At 38.2% G+C, this 14,899-nt stretch overlaps 2 protein-coding genes across 15 annotated transcripts in view; one reads left to right on the top strand and one right to left on the bottom strand.

Moving 5' to 3' along the window:
- CAV1 (caveolin 1) overlaps positions 1-10,687 on the top strand; it is a 36,431-nt gene extending 25,744 nt beyond the window's left edge. For both annotated transcript variants that reach the window (XM_041727706.1, XM_041727705.1), the window contains exon 3: positions 8,464-10,687. In XM_041727706.1, coding sequence (XP_041583640.1) covers positions 8,464-8,805 — 342 coding nt within the window. In that variant the 3' untranslated portion in view covers positions 8,806-10,687. The remainder of the gene's footprint in view (positions 1-8,463) is intronic.
- The window catches only part of LOC121474663 (homeobox protein aristaless-like 4), a 371,873-nt gene that overhangs the window by 255,094 nt on the left and 101,880 nt on the right, over positions 1-14,899 (bottom strand). The window contains exons 5-6 of one of the 13 annotated variants that reach the window (XR_005983449.1): positions 4,216-4,268; positions 3,489-3,692 (exon numbers count right to left, since the gene is read on the bottom strand). The exons of 9 other annotated variants lie outside the window; for them this stretch is intronic. The gene's annotated coding sequence lies outside the window, so the exon portion shown is untranslated. Of the gene's footprint in view, positions 1-3,488; positions 4,269-11,557; positions 11,754-14,899 lie in introns of those variants that run through there. 3 more of the 13 variants (XR_005983448.1, XR_005983443.1, XR_005983444.1) reach the window with 3 other exon arrangements.

A 14,899-nucleotide genomic window follows, 5' to 3' on the forward strand; every position in this document is an offset into this window, starting at 1 on the left:
TTTGCCTTGCCCCTGAAAAATCTCGTGGGCATTAAGGCAAAGTTCCTGTGTTCTGGTAACATTTAATTGCACTGGCTCTCAACCCTCTCTATGCCCACACATTCATGCACATGTATTCTGTTGACTTCAAAGGCTGCTCATCATGTTGGAAATATATGTAAGAATAGTGGAGGGAGCTTGCAATTAGTCTAAATCTTCTTTCTGGATGATTGAGTTTGATACATACATTAGGATTTCAAAAGTATATATTTGGTATTTTTAAATATACTTCTGTTTCTACTGGGTTTAGAATGATGAAAATAAATCAGGTTTTCTACGGCCAGTTAGTGTGTTTTTCATAATAAATAAGTCATTCATCCTTGTCCAATAATACATATTTATAGGTTTAAATTAGGAAAAGCATTTCAAAGAGAATTTCCATTCATTATCTACCAACTTCCAGATTCCATCTAGCATATGGGGAGCTTCCAGAGAGAAGAAAGAGGCAAACAAGGGCTTCAAGGCGTGGAGGGGAAAGAGTAGCCTGGACAAAAAGGAACTGTTACTAGATCCAAAGAAGTGAACAGAACTCTGGGTTAGTCTTTTGTAGGAGAAGAGAAGAAATCTTGTTAAAAATACAGATCCCCCAAGGCTCTGCCCCAAAGAATCTGATCTGAGAATGAAATGGGATCTGAGTATTTGCATTTCAACAAGCAGCCTCCCCGTGGATTCCTTTGCCACGTGGACCCTGCTGAGAACCCCTAGGAATTGGGGCCCCTGTGCTAGTTCACGCAACAAGTATTAAGTGAAAGAGTTCAGATTTGGTGATGAGCCTTCTATATGGAGCTGGCTCTTAGTCTTTGGTTCATATCTGGTTATAAATCCAAGCCACTTTAAGTAAATGAATGATAGCACCGTAAATAGCCTAACTTTTTAAACATTCTGTTTGGTGTAAATTGAAGAAAGTTGAAAATACTCCTTCCTCTTCCTACATTTCTGAATTTTGCCCCAATGCCCCAAAGGCCAAATTCCAGGATATTTATGTATATTCACTGTGTATCATTTTCTATAAGCATTAGAATGAAGCATTTTCTATAAACATTAGAATTCTAATTGCAATTAGAAATTGCAATTTCTATTAGCATTTAATAGAAAAGAGAAATGAAATGGAAAGAAATGAAAAAAAAAGAAATGATAATCAAAATAAAGGTGGTTTGTTTTGGGATTGTTTTAATTACCCATGGTGGCATAACAAATTACCCCAAAATTCAGTGGCCTAAAACAACAAACATTTATTATCTTGGATCATGTCAGGAATCCAACTGTGGCTTAGGTTAGTGGTTCTGGCTCAAGGCCCTCAAGGCTGCAGCCCTGGTATCAGGTCTGGAGTCACTTCAAGGCTCAACTGTGAAAGGACCTCCTTCCAAGCTCATTGACACGTCTGATAGCAGGATTCAGTTCCTCCTGAGCTGTTGGACTATAGACCTCAGTTTCTCATGGATTATTGGCCAGAGTCTTCCCTCAGTTCCTTCCACACAGACCTCTCCATAGGGCAACTCATAACATGGCATCATTTGGCTTCTAGCAGGGCAGCAATCAAGAGAGTCAGAAATGAAGCAAGACAGATGCCACACTCTTTTGTAACATAATCTTGGAAGTGACACCCCATCACTCTTGCCAGGTTTTATTATTTACAACCAAATCTCTAACTCCAGCCCACACTCAAGGGGAGGGTATTACATGGGGCATGAGCACCAGAAAGTAGGAGAGAAGGAATCATTGAGAGCCATCTTCGATGATATTTATCACAAAATAGCATGTTAATCTGTCTCTTTCATGGTTAATTTATCATCCTATTTATGCTTTACTAAAACTAAAAGTTAGTGTAAAGCAAACATTTTCTGATACAGGTTAGGAACATATTCTGGGAATAGAGTCTAGTAGTGCTAGAAAGATACATTGAGGTAGAAATTGAACTCACTGGGACGTCTGGGTGGCTCAGTGGTCGAGCGCCTGCCTTTGGCTCAGGGCATGATCCTGGAGTCCGGGATCGAGTCCCATGTCAGGCTCCCTGCAGGGAGCCTGCTTCTTCCTCTGCCTATGTCTCTGCCTCCCTCTCTCTGTGTCTCTCATAAATAAATAAATAAAATCTTAAAAAAAAAAAAAGAAATCGAACTCAGATCTCTAAATGTGAAGATACACATTTGACTCTGCTATTTCAACCGACAGAAAAAGCTATTAGTAACTATAGCACAGGAATGCTTTCTGCTATAGGTAACTGCAAATCTGAATAGCTGTGGCTTAAAAATAAGTGTATATATGTGTTACATAAGAAGTCTAGAGATGGACAGCTACTGCCATTGTTTTTATAGGTTGATAATGGCAAAAGCAGCATCTTTTATACCCTTGATCTTTAAAACATATATGTCACCTCATGGTCACAAGATGACTTCCCTACATCAAGGCAACGCATCATATTCTAAGCAGGATAAAAGGGCAAAGGGGCCACATCAAGCACCTCTGTCTCTTTTCACAAGGAAGATAAAGGTTTCCTGGAAGTCTCGCCCAGCAGACTTTCATTATCCAGAACTGGGCCACAATGTCTCCCTTAAATCAATCGCTCACCAAGGAGACTAACCCTACCACAGCAGGTCTAAACTACCCTAACTTATCTGTGCAATCAAAGGATTACTGCTATTACTTGAATACATTAGGATTCTGTGGATGTTGGGCAGACAACATACAAGTCTCCAGTAAACATCTTGTGCATTGTTAATTATGTATTCTATATACCCAATACATTCACAATTTCCGCTAGCAGTCTAAAAAGATATCTCTGCACAGAAACAGAATATGCAAGCTTCAGTGCTTATGGAATCCTAAATGTACTTAAAGTTTCCTTCTTGAAAATTCCTTACTCGGAAATAAAATGCCCAGATTTTAGGACAAAAAATGACCCTGTATTTTATGAATCCTGTGTACAGATAAAGAAATTTTAAATATTGCTGTGACATACTTTTAACAAGATGAAACCTTCTTAGATTTATTACATTAGCAAAGTATTATCGAAACACAAGATAGATTGCTCTTCTTGACATCCGCTGCTAGATTTCCGTTGACTTCTTTTTCCAAAATTATAGCATCATTAGTCAATGCTGCACAAAGGAATTTAATGTCATTTATAAAAATCTAGTAATATAAACTGTTGGTTCCTTATAAAGCATCTATTAAGACATAGAAATATCACCGAAACACATTTATGCCTTTGATCTTGAGGTCTGCACAATGATTCTTGCCAGAAGGGCAACTTATTCCATAGATTACAGAACAGAAAATCAGTTCTTGGAGGTGCGGGTCAGCCTCATCTGAGGCATCTCATTTTAAGAAAATAAATGGCACCTGTGTCTCTTGGTTTTCGTTTTTGTCTTTGTCTTTTTTTTAAATAAATTTATTTTTTATTGGTGTTCAATTTACCAACATACAGAATAACACCCAGTGCTCATCCTGTCAAGTGCCCCCCTCAGTACCCGTCACCCATTCACCCCCACCCCCCGCCCTCCTCCCCTTCCACCACCCCTAGTTCGTTTCCCAGAGTTAGGAGTCTTCATGTTCTGTCTCCCTCTGATTCCTCTTCTGATCCAAATTTAAGTGAGCAGATGAAGTTCCAGTCTGGCAAGATCCACACTCATGTAAGGAGTAAGAGGAATAAGTCCCTGAAGAAACAGGATGCAGAGTGATAGTTTTAGTGAGGGATCAACCAACGAATGATGGATGGGAACAATGAGCACCTTGGGAGTCATCAGAGAGAGGCACCATCATTCATTCAACAGTGGACCTGTGGGACCTCTTGAGAGCAAGATGATGTTCAAGTCCTGATGCAAGCCTCTCTGTCTTTTGCACTGGCTATGGGAATGGAGCAGCTAGACTGACAGGGGAGGTGTAGCACACAGTAGCAGAAGAGCCCAGGAGAGTTCCTAAACCTGAATTCCAATCCAGTGTCTGCCATTAGGGGGAAGCTATCCCTCATCTAGTCATTTGACAGCTTTGGCCATTGACTTCTCAAATGGGGCTCCATTTCTTCAAGGATTCTTTTAGCTTTAAATATCTCTGAAAATTTGGAAGCACCTCTGCACCCAAAGTGCACTTTGGGTGATGGGGAATTTTGAACTGACTCTTTTTGGAATGACTGATAATCTATCAGAACTTTATTGGGTCTAGTGCTTTATGAATACATACCAAAATGTGCACTGAAGTTTTTCTTTTATAATATCCCTCCTGTTTTCTTCACCCTAAGTAGATGTACAGAAATGTTCATGTTCATGCTGCAAAAAGGACATGTCTTCTAACTTCACACAGAGATAGTTTTTAAGTCAACACCTGAGGAGGTAATGAGAGACTTATAGGAGACCTACAGATATGAATGGAGTAGATAGAAAAGGATATGGTGAGAAAGATGTCAGTTCTAGAGATACAGTGTGGAGCACAGGGCTAGGCCTAGGCCTGGGAATCAGGAAGTTAGAGTTCTAATTTCAGCTTTTCCACTGATTCACTTGGGACCTTGAGAATGTCTGGCCCATTTTAATCCTTCTGTGCCTCAGTTTCCTTAACTGCCAGTTAGAATGAGAGTTCTTGGCTGGGTGCCCAGGATTGTAAGAACATACCGTACAGGGCCAAGAAAATACAATCGGTACCAAAAATGCGAAACATCCTAGTTACTAGATGTCCTAACTTGAAATGGAAACACTTTCAACAGTAACTCCTTTAATAATCAAAAAGTGAACGTTTTAGGAAGCATATCTATCTGGGTCAGAACTAAGCAAGTAAGACTATTATAGGGGCTTATAATCCCAGGTATACAAAGCAAAAAAGAGCTCGCACTTGAAATTGAGCAAGTTTCAGCCTTGCCACTTAACGTTTATGTGACCTTGAGCAATTTCTTAACCTCCCACACCACCCTCATCTAAAAAAGTGGAAATAATGGCATGCGTCTCAGAGAGCTGTGGTGAAGATCATTATAGATGGAAATTAGTTCTTTTGAGCCATTGGGGCTTTGTGGTTGATAGTTTCTATTATGATGGTCAATTAAAAAGCTTAGTCACCAGCAGCAAAGAATTTTTTAATTTATTTATTGAGCATTTACTATATTGTAATGCTCTATACCCATGTTAAGCACTTTACATGAAATATCTCATGTACTCCTCTCAATAACCTATTACTATTACTGTTGCAGAAATGGAAGGAGAGAGAAACTAAGCTTTATTTCTGATTCCAATCTGTTTCCTTAACCTGCCTTACTTTCTTTTTCTCAGCTGTATCTAGTTGGCTTGGCTATACTTCTAGTAATCTTTAGCCATCCTTAATTTTCAGGACTAAAATAGCAACTAATGAACTAAATATATTTACATAACATGTTAATTTTGTCATGTTGCTGTCTGCCCCTGGAGACCTACTCTAAATTTACCTGAAGATAAATCATGCTCACTGGCAGTTAAGAATTTCCAAAAATGTCCCAAAATAATGCATTTATAGTTACGCTGAGGGAAAAAAAAGTCATTATCAAGAAATCTTACCCACATTCATTTGTCTATAGATCTTCACTAAGGACTAATTGTACGTACAATGTGTATAACCTCATCACAATATTGTCCTCAGAGACCATGTGAGAATTCTTGCAGTTACCAGCAGAGTAAAATTCAGCAAACTCTTTTTTGTTAATGTGCTTTTTATCTATGATATAGTATAACTAACTATCTTGAAGAAAATAGGAAAAATATTTTTCTAAAGTGATGTAGGATTGAAGAAAGAGTATCTTTCAGATCAGATTCAAACTTCAAATCCACCTCTTATCTATCTAGATTTTTTTTTTTTTTTACTCATGAAAGACACACACACACAGAGGCAGAGACACAGGCAGAGGGAGAAGCAGGCTCCATGCCAGGAGCCCAACATGGGGCCCGATCCCGGGTCTCCAGGATCACGCCCTGGGCCGAAGGCAGGCACCAAACCGCTGAGCCACCCAGGGATCCCGCTACCTGGACTATTTATTAACATTTCTGAACCTTGCATTTTCCCCTACAAATTGGGAATAATATGTTAAGAGTTGATGTGACTTAAAGGAGAACAGTGTCTGATCCTAATAGCCAGTCAACAAATGTTAGTAACTATCCGTTCCCTAAGAAAAGAATCTCAAGGCACACAGGGGAATACCCTACTCCAATAAGGTGCTCTCTGCTCTCCTTTGAGAGTAGACTATCTTTCCTTTTTTTAATAAGTACATTGTACACTCCAAACATGTTCCCATTTCAGGGCATTCATGGGCCACAACTGCTCATCTTTTGACTCCATATTAAGGATGTCTGTTCTAGTGTATTAAATTCGGCTTCACCAAATCTTTTTACAAAATTAATTTTGACCTCACCAAATCTTTGGAAAAAAATAAAACTACTGGGGATCTTGCAATTGGATGAAGAAAAACCACAGGCTTTTATTCTTAATCGCTTTGGGAAAATATAGTGTCAGGACAAAACGCCGTAGTAGACAATTAAGTAAAGTGCACAGAAATGTCATTAAAGGATTGATCTGACTTGCCACATATTTCACACAACCTTTTAAAATACACAAGTAAATGTTTACCTCTGAGTCTAGATCTAAACAGGCAAAAAAAAAAAATGGAATGACAATAAATCTGTTTAACTTCATTTGCATAATTGCAGACATACCATTTTTCACATATTGCATTATTAAGGCATTGAACAGCAGATCAAGAAACAGAATGTTCTAGAAAATAAACTTTAACTATTGATAAGCATCATGTACTTTTTCCAAAAGAAGTTTTATTGTGTTGAATCAAAGGTGGCATCTTGGAACTGAGAAGCTCCACAGTGTCCCCCAAGTCCTCATTCCCTAATCCTGAGCTTACCTGGTTTGCTAATGTTGCTGGCAGTCATCAACTTGTTTGGATTTCAAACTATATTAGATCCCTTCATATAGCTGCCTTTGCCAAGCAGTCGGGCTGGCTCTGTCCTACCGTTCCAGCAGTAATTTCTTTAATCCTGTGCTTCAGTTGAGTTCATATAGTTCCTTCCAGAGAGATAAAAGCGCCTAGGAATTCATGGTTTGGGTAACAGGTACCGTGGGAGAGAATGCTACTGGGAAAGGTGTCACATCTGCATTCTGGTCCCACCATCGCTGTTTGCCTCCCACTAGCAAGTCCCCTTCACCTCCCTGAACCTCTGTATCTTCTTTTGTAAAGGGATAACAACTCCCCTTCTAGGTTGGTTTGAAACCCCAGACCACAGGGAGACGATGCATGTAGAAGCACTTGGCTACTGTCAAGTGCTCGGTGATTCCAAACTCATTTGATTACTTCCCGGTGGCCGCCAAAAGGGCCTGCTACAGGAGTCACTGGCGTGGACCACAGATATCTGCATCTGTCTTTATTCAAGACTTTGCTCTGTTTAATTCAAAAGTGAAGCTCTCCCTTGACATGTTTTTAACCGGCTTCCCTTCTAACTGTTCTTCTTGCCGGTAAGGTCACCGTGGTTTTCCTTAGCTGGCAAATCAGAGTCCCCAAGCTCATCTGAGGTTTTCCCTCTCTCTAACCTTGAAGTAACCAGATCCTGAGGAATCTTCCTTAACATCCCTGAAATTCATTCTTTTATTGTTCATTTCCTGGCCACAGTTCCAGTTTGGGCCCTACCATTTTAAACATGGGACACAGGAACAGTCTCTCTGCCTCGAGTCTTCTCCCTGGCCCATAGGCTGCTGTCGAATTCATCTTGATAAATGACTGCTTGCTTGTGGCTGCATTGCCCCACTCCAGTATCCTCAGTAGACCCTCCACTGTGTGTAAAATAAAATTGAGACCGGCCTCCGCCCATCTTTCCAGCTGTGCCCGCACAGGTCTGTCGGCCTGTGACACTCATTGCGTCACCCTTCCTTGTTTCTGGGAGCTTCCCAAGGGCCCTTCTCCCTTCCCCTCCAAATCATACCCCAAGCTCTACCGAAGTCCCACAACCCCACGACGACTTCTTGAGTCCTCACGGCTCATAGTTATCTAATTTGCAAGAGAAATTCTACCAATTGAGTGTCCGGCAATCAACTACACACTAACTACCCCTCAGCACTGTGTGTGTTGATGTATCGGAGTTCAGTTAGCTTAGGACAGGTCACTTACATTTGACTGAGCACCTTGTATACTTATCCATGTCGCCAGGTTTTGCTTCAAGGCAGGAACTTTAAAAGAAACATCTGGAGAACATACTATCCTCCTGGATTTCACTCCCAGAGATGCAATAAGGCCCAAGTGGGGCCCAGATAACCTGTTACCAACAAGTTCCAATGATGCCGGTGCTGCTGGGTACCTTTGAGCAGCCCACGCAGAATGTCTACATGATAGATAATATATATTTATGAATACTTGGTAGTGCTTTTTTCCTCTTTTCTTCGATTGTAAGCTCACATTCTGTCATTTCTTCCGTGCAGATTGATTTTGAAGACGTGATTGCAGAACCAGAAGGAACACACAGTTTCGATGGCATCTGGAAGGCCAGCTTCACCACCTTCACTGTGACAAAATACTGGTTTTACCGCTTGCTGTCTGCCCTCTTTGGCATCCCAATGGCACTCATATGGGGCATTTACTTTGCCATTCTCTCTTTCCTGCACATCTGGGCAGTTGTGCCGTGCATTAAGAGTTTCCTGATTGAGATTCAGTGCATCAGCCGTGTCTATTCCATCTACGTCCACACCTTCTGTGACCCGTTCTTTGAGGCTGTTGGCAAAATATTCAGCAATATCCGCATCAACATGCAGAAAGAAACATAAATGACATTTTAAGGATAGCAGTATACCTGATTCTTTTTTTTTTTCCTTTTAATTTTCCTGGTGCCAATTTCAAGTTTCAAGTTGCTAGTACAGCAACAGTATATGAATGAATTTTCATGGTTCAGAACAAAGAAATCACTCAGTTTTCATAACTATCATTTGTCTCTTCTGAGCTATTTCACCTATTTTTCATCTATTTAAACCCATTTAAGAATTTTTCCTTACATTCTTATTTGCATGTGGACCACTGTCTTATTGGCTGACATATAGACCTAATGTTGAAAGGTAATTTGAGAGAAATATGAAGAACTGAGGAGGAAAAAAAAAAAAAAAAAAGAACAAACAACCTGAAGTGCCTTTTCTAAAACGTTGATCATTTTATGGGAAGGAAAGAACTCCGGGCCATGGCCATTAAGTGTAGAGGTATGTGGGCAGATTTTGAGCAAACTCTTCCCCCCAACCGTCTAAAGCGTTAGTAGATTGTTGCCATTCACTTTAACGATCCAATTGGATCTAATGATGTTTATCAAGTTCGAAAATGTAATCTGCATTCACATGTTCCAACTTAACTAATGCCTTACACTTCTTGAAACTTTAACCCGTGATTCTTTCCGTGCCTGAATTATTTGTTATATAGATAATGAGCCCTAAGTGCCTTCCTGTTCTTCACATTTTCCTTTTCAAATAGGGTCCAACTCATCAACTCTCATTAGGTCAGCAGCCTCCATGATGACCAAAATTAGAACATCCATTCCCCACGCTTGTTTCTGACTCTCAGAAACCGAGCTGGATGAAGTTCATGTCTGCACTTGGCCACGCAGCATCTTTATCCATATCGAGTATGGTCTGCATCAACCCCATGAAACGAATTAAGGTGGACGAATGAGACCGAGCCCTCTGTGGGCTGGCAGGAGTGGAAGCCAACTTTCCCTGCCTCTCATCAGCTGAATGAGGTCAGCATGTCTATTCAGCTTCGTTTATTTTCAAGAATAATCACGCTTTCCTGACTCCAAACTAATCCATCACTGGGGTGGTTTAGTGGCTGAACATTGTGTTCCCTTTTCAGCTGATCAGTGGGCCTCCGGGGAAGGGCTCAGAAAACGGAGGCCATTGTGTGAGACTGTCAGAGTTGTTGCAAATGTGACCCCCTTCAAAGTAAAGCACTTGTAACCGTCTGTTATGCTGTGACACACAGCCCCTCCCCCTGCCAGGAGCTTTGGGCCTAATCCAAGCATCACTTTGCTCAGAAAGAAGATGGGGGAGGAGGCAGTAATAAGAGATTGAGGTAATTTTGCTGGAATAAATTCAAATTCTTCTGAACTCAAGCTGAGGAATTTCACCTGTAAACCTGAGTCATACAGAAAGCTGCCTGGTACATCTAAAAGCGTTTTATTCCTCTTGCTCATATTAAGAGTCTGACCTTGGGGATATTATTTTTAACCTTCAGTTATACGCTTTTATTTTTATTTTCATACACCTTTTGGAATTCTGCTTCATTTCATTTTTCATCTCTTCTAGTTTTCTGACACTTTAATTATCAACCTGTTACCTATGTTTAAGTTTGCATTTAAAAACAGACACTGGCATGGACATAGTTTTACTTTTAAACAGTGTACATAACTGAAAATATAGTATATTGCATACTTTTTAAGTGTAAAGATATTTTTATCTTTATATGAGGAAAATCACTTGGGAAATTGCTTTGTGATTCAATCTGTAAACTGTGTATCCCAAGACATGTCTGTTCTAGTCCCTCATGCGAATCAATTGCTGGTCCAAAAGATTGCTGAAATTTTATATGCTTACTGATATATTTTACACTTTTTTATCTTGCATGTCCTGTAAAGGTTACAAGCCTGCACAATAAAAATGTTTAACAGTTCAACAGTCAGCTTTATTGTTTTTCCCCCAAACCGGTTATGTATGTGTTAGTGTCTGTGTCTATGTGTGGTGAGCATGTACGTAGTGTGTGTACATGTTTATAGTATGTGTGTGGGAGGTATGTCAATTATTGCAAAGTCACTTAGGTGGGATCTTTATTCTAAGTCCATCATCATGCATGAGTTACTTCAGATAAAAGTTATAATTAGGGTGACGGGTATTAAAGGAGGGCACCTGAGGAGATGAGCACTGGGTGTTATACTATGTGTTGGCAAACTGAATTTAAATAAAATTTTAAAAAGATAATTAGTAAGAATGATTCGTTTAGCAGTTTACCAAATGCTTTATTTTTGTAAAATTTTTATTTAAATGCCAGTTAGTTAATATACAGTATAATATTAGTTTCAGGTGTATGATACAGTGATTCAACACTTCCATGCAACACACGGTGCTCATCACAAGGGCACACTCCTCATCATCTATTTAACCCATCTCCTCAATCACCCAATATGTCATCTAATTTGAGCCCCAATGACTTTGTGTGATAGATATTAATATTCTCATTTGGTAAATGACAAATTGAGGGGCTAGTGCCTTGAAATTTGCCATGCTTTAACTGGGATTTTTTTTTTAAGAGGCATATTTCAGTCACAATTTATTTTTGGCCTTGACTAAGTTTGCATTCAGAGCTTCTGTATTAGAGTTCTTCAGAGAAGCAAAACCAATCAGAAATAAATTGATTCTCCATATTCACAAACATATTGGTATATATATATAAATATACATAGATGTATAAATACATATGTATTTATGTATGTATAAATACATATAAATACACCTATCTATACATAGATGTATAAAGACATATGCATATAGATAAAGAGATTTATTTTAAGAAAGTGAAAAAAAAGTGGTTCACATGATTTATGGAGTCTAACAATTCTCAAGATATGCAAGGTGAGTCAACAAAATGGAGACCCAAGAGAGACAATGGTGTAAATCCTGCCTGAAAGCTGGCAAGCTCAAGACCCAGGAAAAGCTGATGTTTTAGTTCCAGTCCAAAGGTACTAAAAAAAAAAAAAAAAAAAAAAAACAATGTCTCAGTTTGAAGGCAGTCAAACAGGAGGAATTCTCTCTTATGCAAAGAAGGATCAGTTCATTCAGCCTCTTCAACTGATTGGATAAGGCACACCTACATTGGGGAGCGCAGTCTGCTTTACTTGGTCTACCAATATAAGTGAGATTCGTCAAAAAACACCCGCACAAGAATGCCCAAAATAATATTTGACCAAATATCTGGGCACCTCGTAGCCTAATTAAGTGGACACAAAAGACTAACTATCACAGCTTCCAAACGAAATTTTGTAAAGGGGATCCTCTTCTAATATCTCTCTGAAATTTCTTTCACGAAGTTTACAGAGTCTCTCTCTCTCGCTCTCTTTCTCTCTCTCTCTTTCTCTGTTGGGCTCTCAAGAAAGCACTGAGACAACATATTTAGTAACCCAACCTGACATTTGTATTTGCCCAATAAAGCCATTTCCAGTACATGGAGTAGAAACACGTCTTAACTATGGCAGCATATGAAATCCTGGCCAAAGTTACACACCCAATTCAAACAAAACTCATGAAGTGACTTTAAAGAAGGATTATCTTTCTTTTGATTTTATTGTTTGAATTTCTAAATGAATAGATATTAACAAAATCAAGACTTTACTTATGTATATTTTGGTTCAGCCACACACATGAAACAGTTCCATTTCTGAACATACAAATAACTACATGGCTTCAGACAACTTTTATTCCATATTGGGAATAAGCAGCTTCATACATCACACTTTCAGTAGGTGTTATTTAAATAATAATACACACTAACTTAAGAGTAGAAGTCCACCTGAATAATTGACTCATACCATCTCTGATCTAGGTACTGATATTCTAGTTCTAAATTAAAATCCATATTTATAAAACTGAGAGGAAAGGGGAGAGGCAGAGAAAGATACTGTAATATAACACAAATTATATATATATATAATTATAGTAAAGCATTATAGTTCACTGAAATATAGAGAACCCTCATAAATCAAGAAAAAGAGGAACCTAGTGGTAGAAAAATAGGCAAAGAAATGAAAAGATAATTCACAAAAAGAAGTGCTCAACAATCATATGAAAACACACTCATTAATAATGATATAATACAAATCAAAGCAATGAGATACTATTTTTGTGGGAGTTTGATGTGATTAAAAAAATAATATCCAAGTTGGTGAGGGTGCAGGGAAGCAAGCACAGTCATCCATTGTGTGGTTGAATGTAACTGATACAAGCCTTTTGGAGAACAATTAAATGTATATTTGATTGATCCTACAATTTCACTTATTAAATACAAATACGGGGGAGGCACCTGGGTGGCTCAGTTGGTTAAGCGTCTGCCTTTGGCTCAGGTCATGATCCCAGGGTCCTAGGGTCAAGCCCTGCAGCAGGCTCCCTGCTCAGCAAGAAGTCTGCTTCTCCCTCTCCCTCCACCCCTCCTTCCCCACCCTACTCCCACTTGTGCTCTCTCTCTCCTTCTCTCTCTCTCTCAAATAAATAAATAAATTTTATATTTTAATTTTATTTATTTAATTTCACTTTCTTAAATAAATAAAATTTTAAAAACAAATAACAGATATACCAAGGTTCATCACCATAAACATTCATTATTTGATCGCCAATATTAGAGAATATTGGAAACAACATAAATATTCAGAAATAGGAAACTGGTTAAATAAATTATTGTATGTACATTTAATAAACAACCGTTAACTTTTAAATATTCTTATGTAATCAAATATTTAATGACATGGAAATATGCTTGTAATGTAGTGTTAATTTAAAAAGTAAAGTTAAAAATTATATGTAAGATACACTATTTTTTTTCTGCTTTAAAAAATGGAGAGGAGGTTTCAAAAAATTGCATCATTTCCAAGTGCTTTACAGACATTATGTCATTTATACAAGATTTCAAAATGTATTGTCCTCATTTTGCAAAAGATTTCATTTTAGTGAGTTGCCAATTTACATAACTAATAAGAATCTTGTTTAATCCAGGTGTGTCTAACAACTAAAGCCCTGCTCCTTCCTCTCCCCTATCTACACTGCATGGCTTCTAAGCCCTAACCTTTCCTCTTCTTCATGAAGTGTCCTATTCCTACTGGCTTGCAGAATCATTTGATACATCCTTAAATACATAATAAGCAAGTAATATGAGCAGAGTTGGAGTAAACTTCAGCAATAGTTAAGTAATAGTAATTAAACCTTATAATAATCTCTGCATGCCAAACACTGCTCTACACACTTTAAATATATCAGTTCACTTAATCTCCCCAATAATTCTATGAGGTATGTATTATCATTAGTATCTCAATTCTACAGATTAGGAAATTTAAACACAGAGGAGTCAAGTAACTTGCCCAAGGTCACAAAGTCAAGTGACATAGAGTTCGGATCCAGAGTCTGGAACCTGAACTGTGGCACCAAACCATAGAATTAATGGTAATGCAAAACCCCAGAAAAGCAAGTTGTACCTCTATCAAGAGCAAATAATGGTCAACAATATGAATGACAATTAAAATGTAAACTAAGACATTTTACATCTAAAATATAAAATTAAAATTACTCTCACAGATTTACCAAAGTCTTTGATTACAAGACTTCAGTGTAAGTTTTTATAACATAAAAAATGTTTTGCAATAGTGTATATTTAATCACATTATAGTTTAGTGACATTCAAGACCATAAAATGACTAGTGACAAGTTAATGTACAGACTCCAGGACAGAGATTTCAATGATGGAAAGAAACATAAATGTTTTTAAATGAATCATAATACTTTTATTTATTCAGAAAATTCAATAACATGTTGGAATCCAATTTGATATAAGTAACTGACAAAAACATTTTACCATTAAGGTTAAAAACACTTCCATTTTTTTCTCTAGGAATCCTTTCGTTTACTTGACTTTCATATGCATCCTCAGATTTGCCAGTTGCCTGAGCAATAATGAGTTTCTCTAGATGTTACTCATCCAACTTACTGGAGCTATCAGTGCAAATTCTCTCCTCTTCCCACAGTGGGACAAATCTACTTCTATTTGCTCTCAACCTTCTTTTCTTTGCCTTCTGCTAAAATGGAGAAATGACAAAAAGGCATTCTCCTAAATTTTGTATTTATCATT

This window comes from Vulpes lagopus, chromosome 13 (assembly GCF_018345385.1).
Source record: "Vulpes lagopus strain Blue_001 chromosome 13, ASM1834538v1, whole genome shotgun sequence".
Lineage (NCBI taxonomy): Eukaryota > Metazoa > Chordata > Mammalia > Carnivora > Canidae > Vulpes > Vulpes lagopus.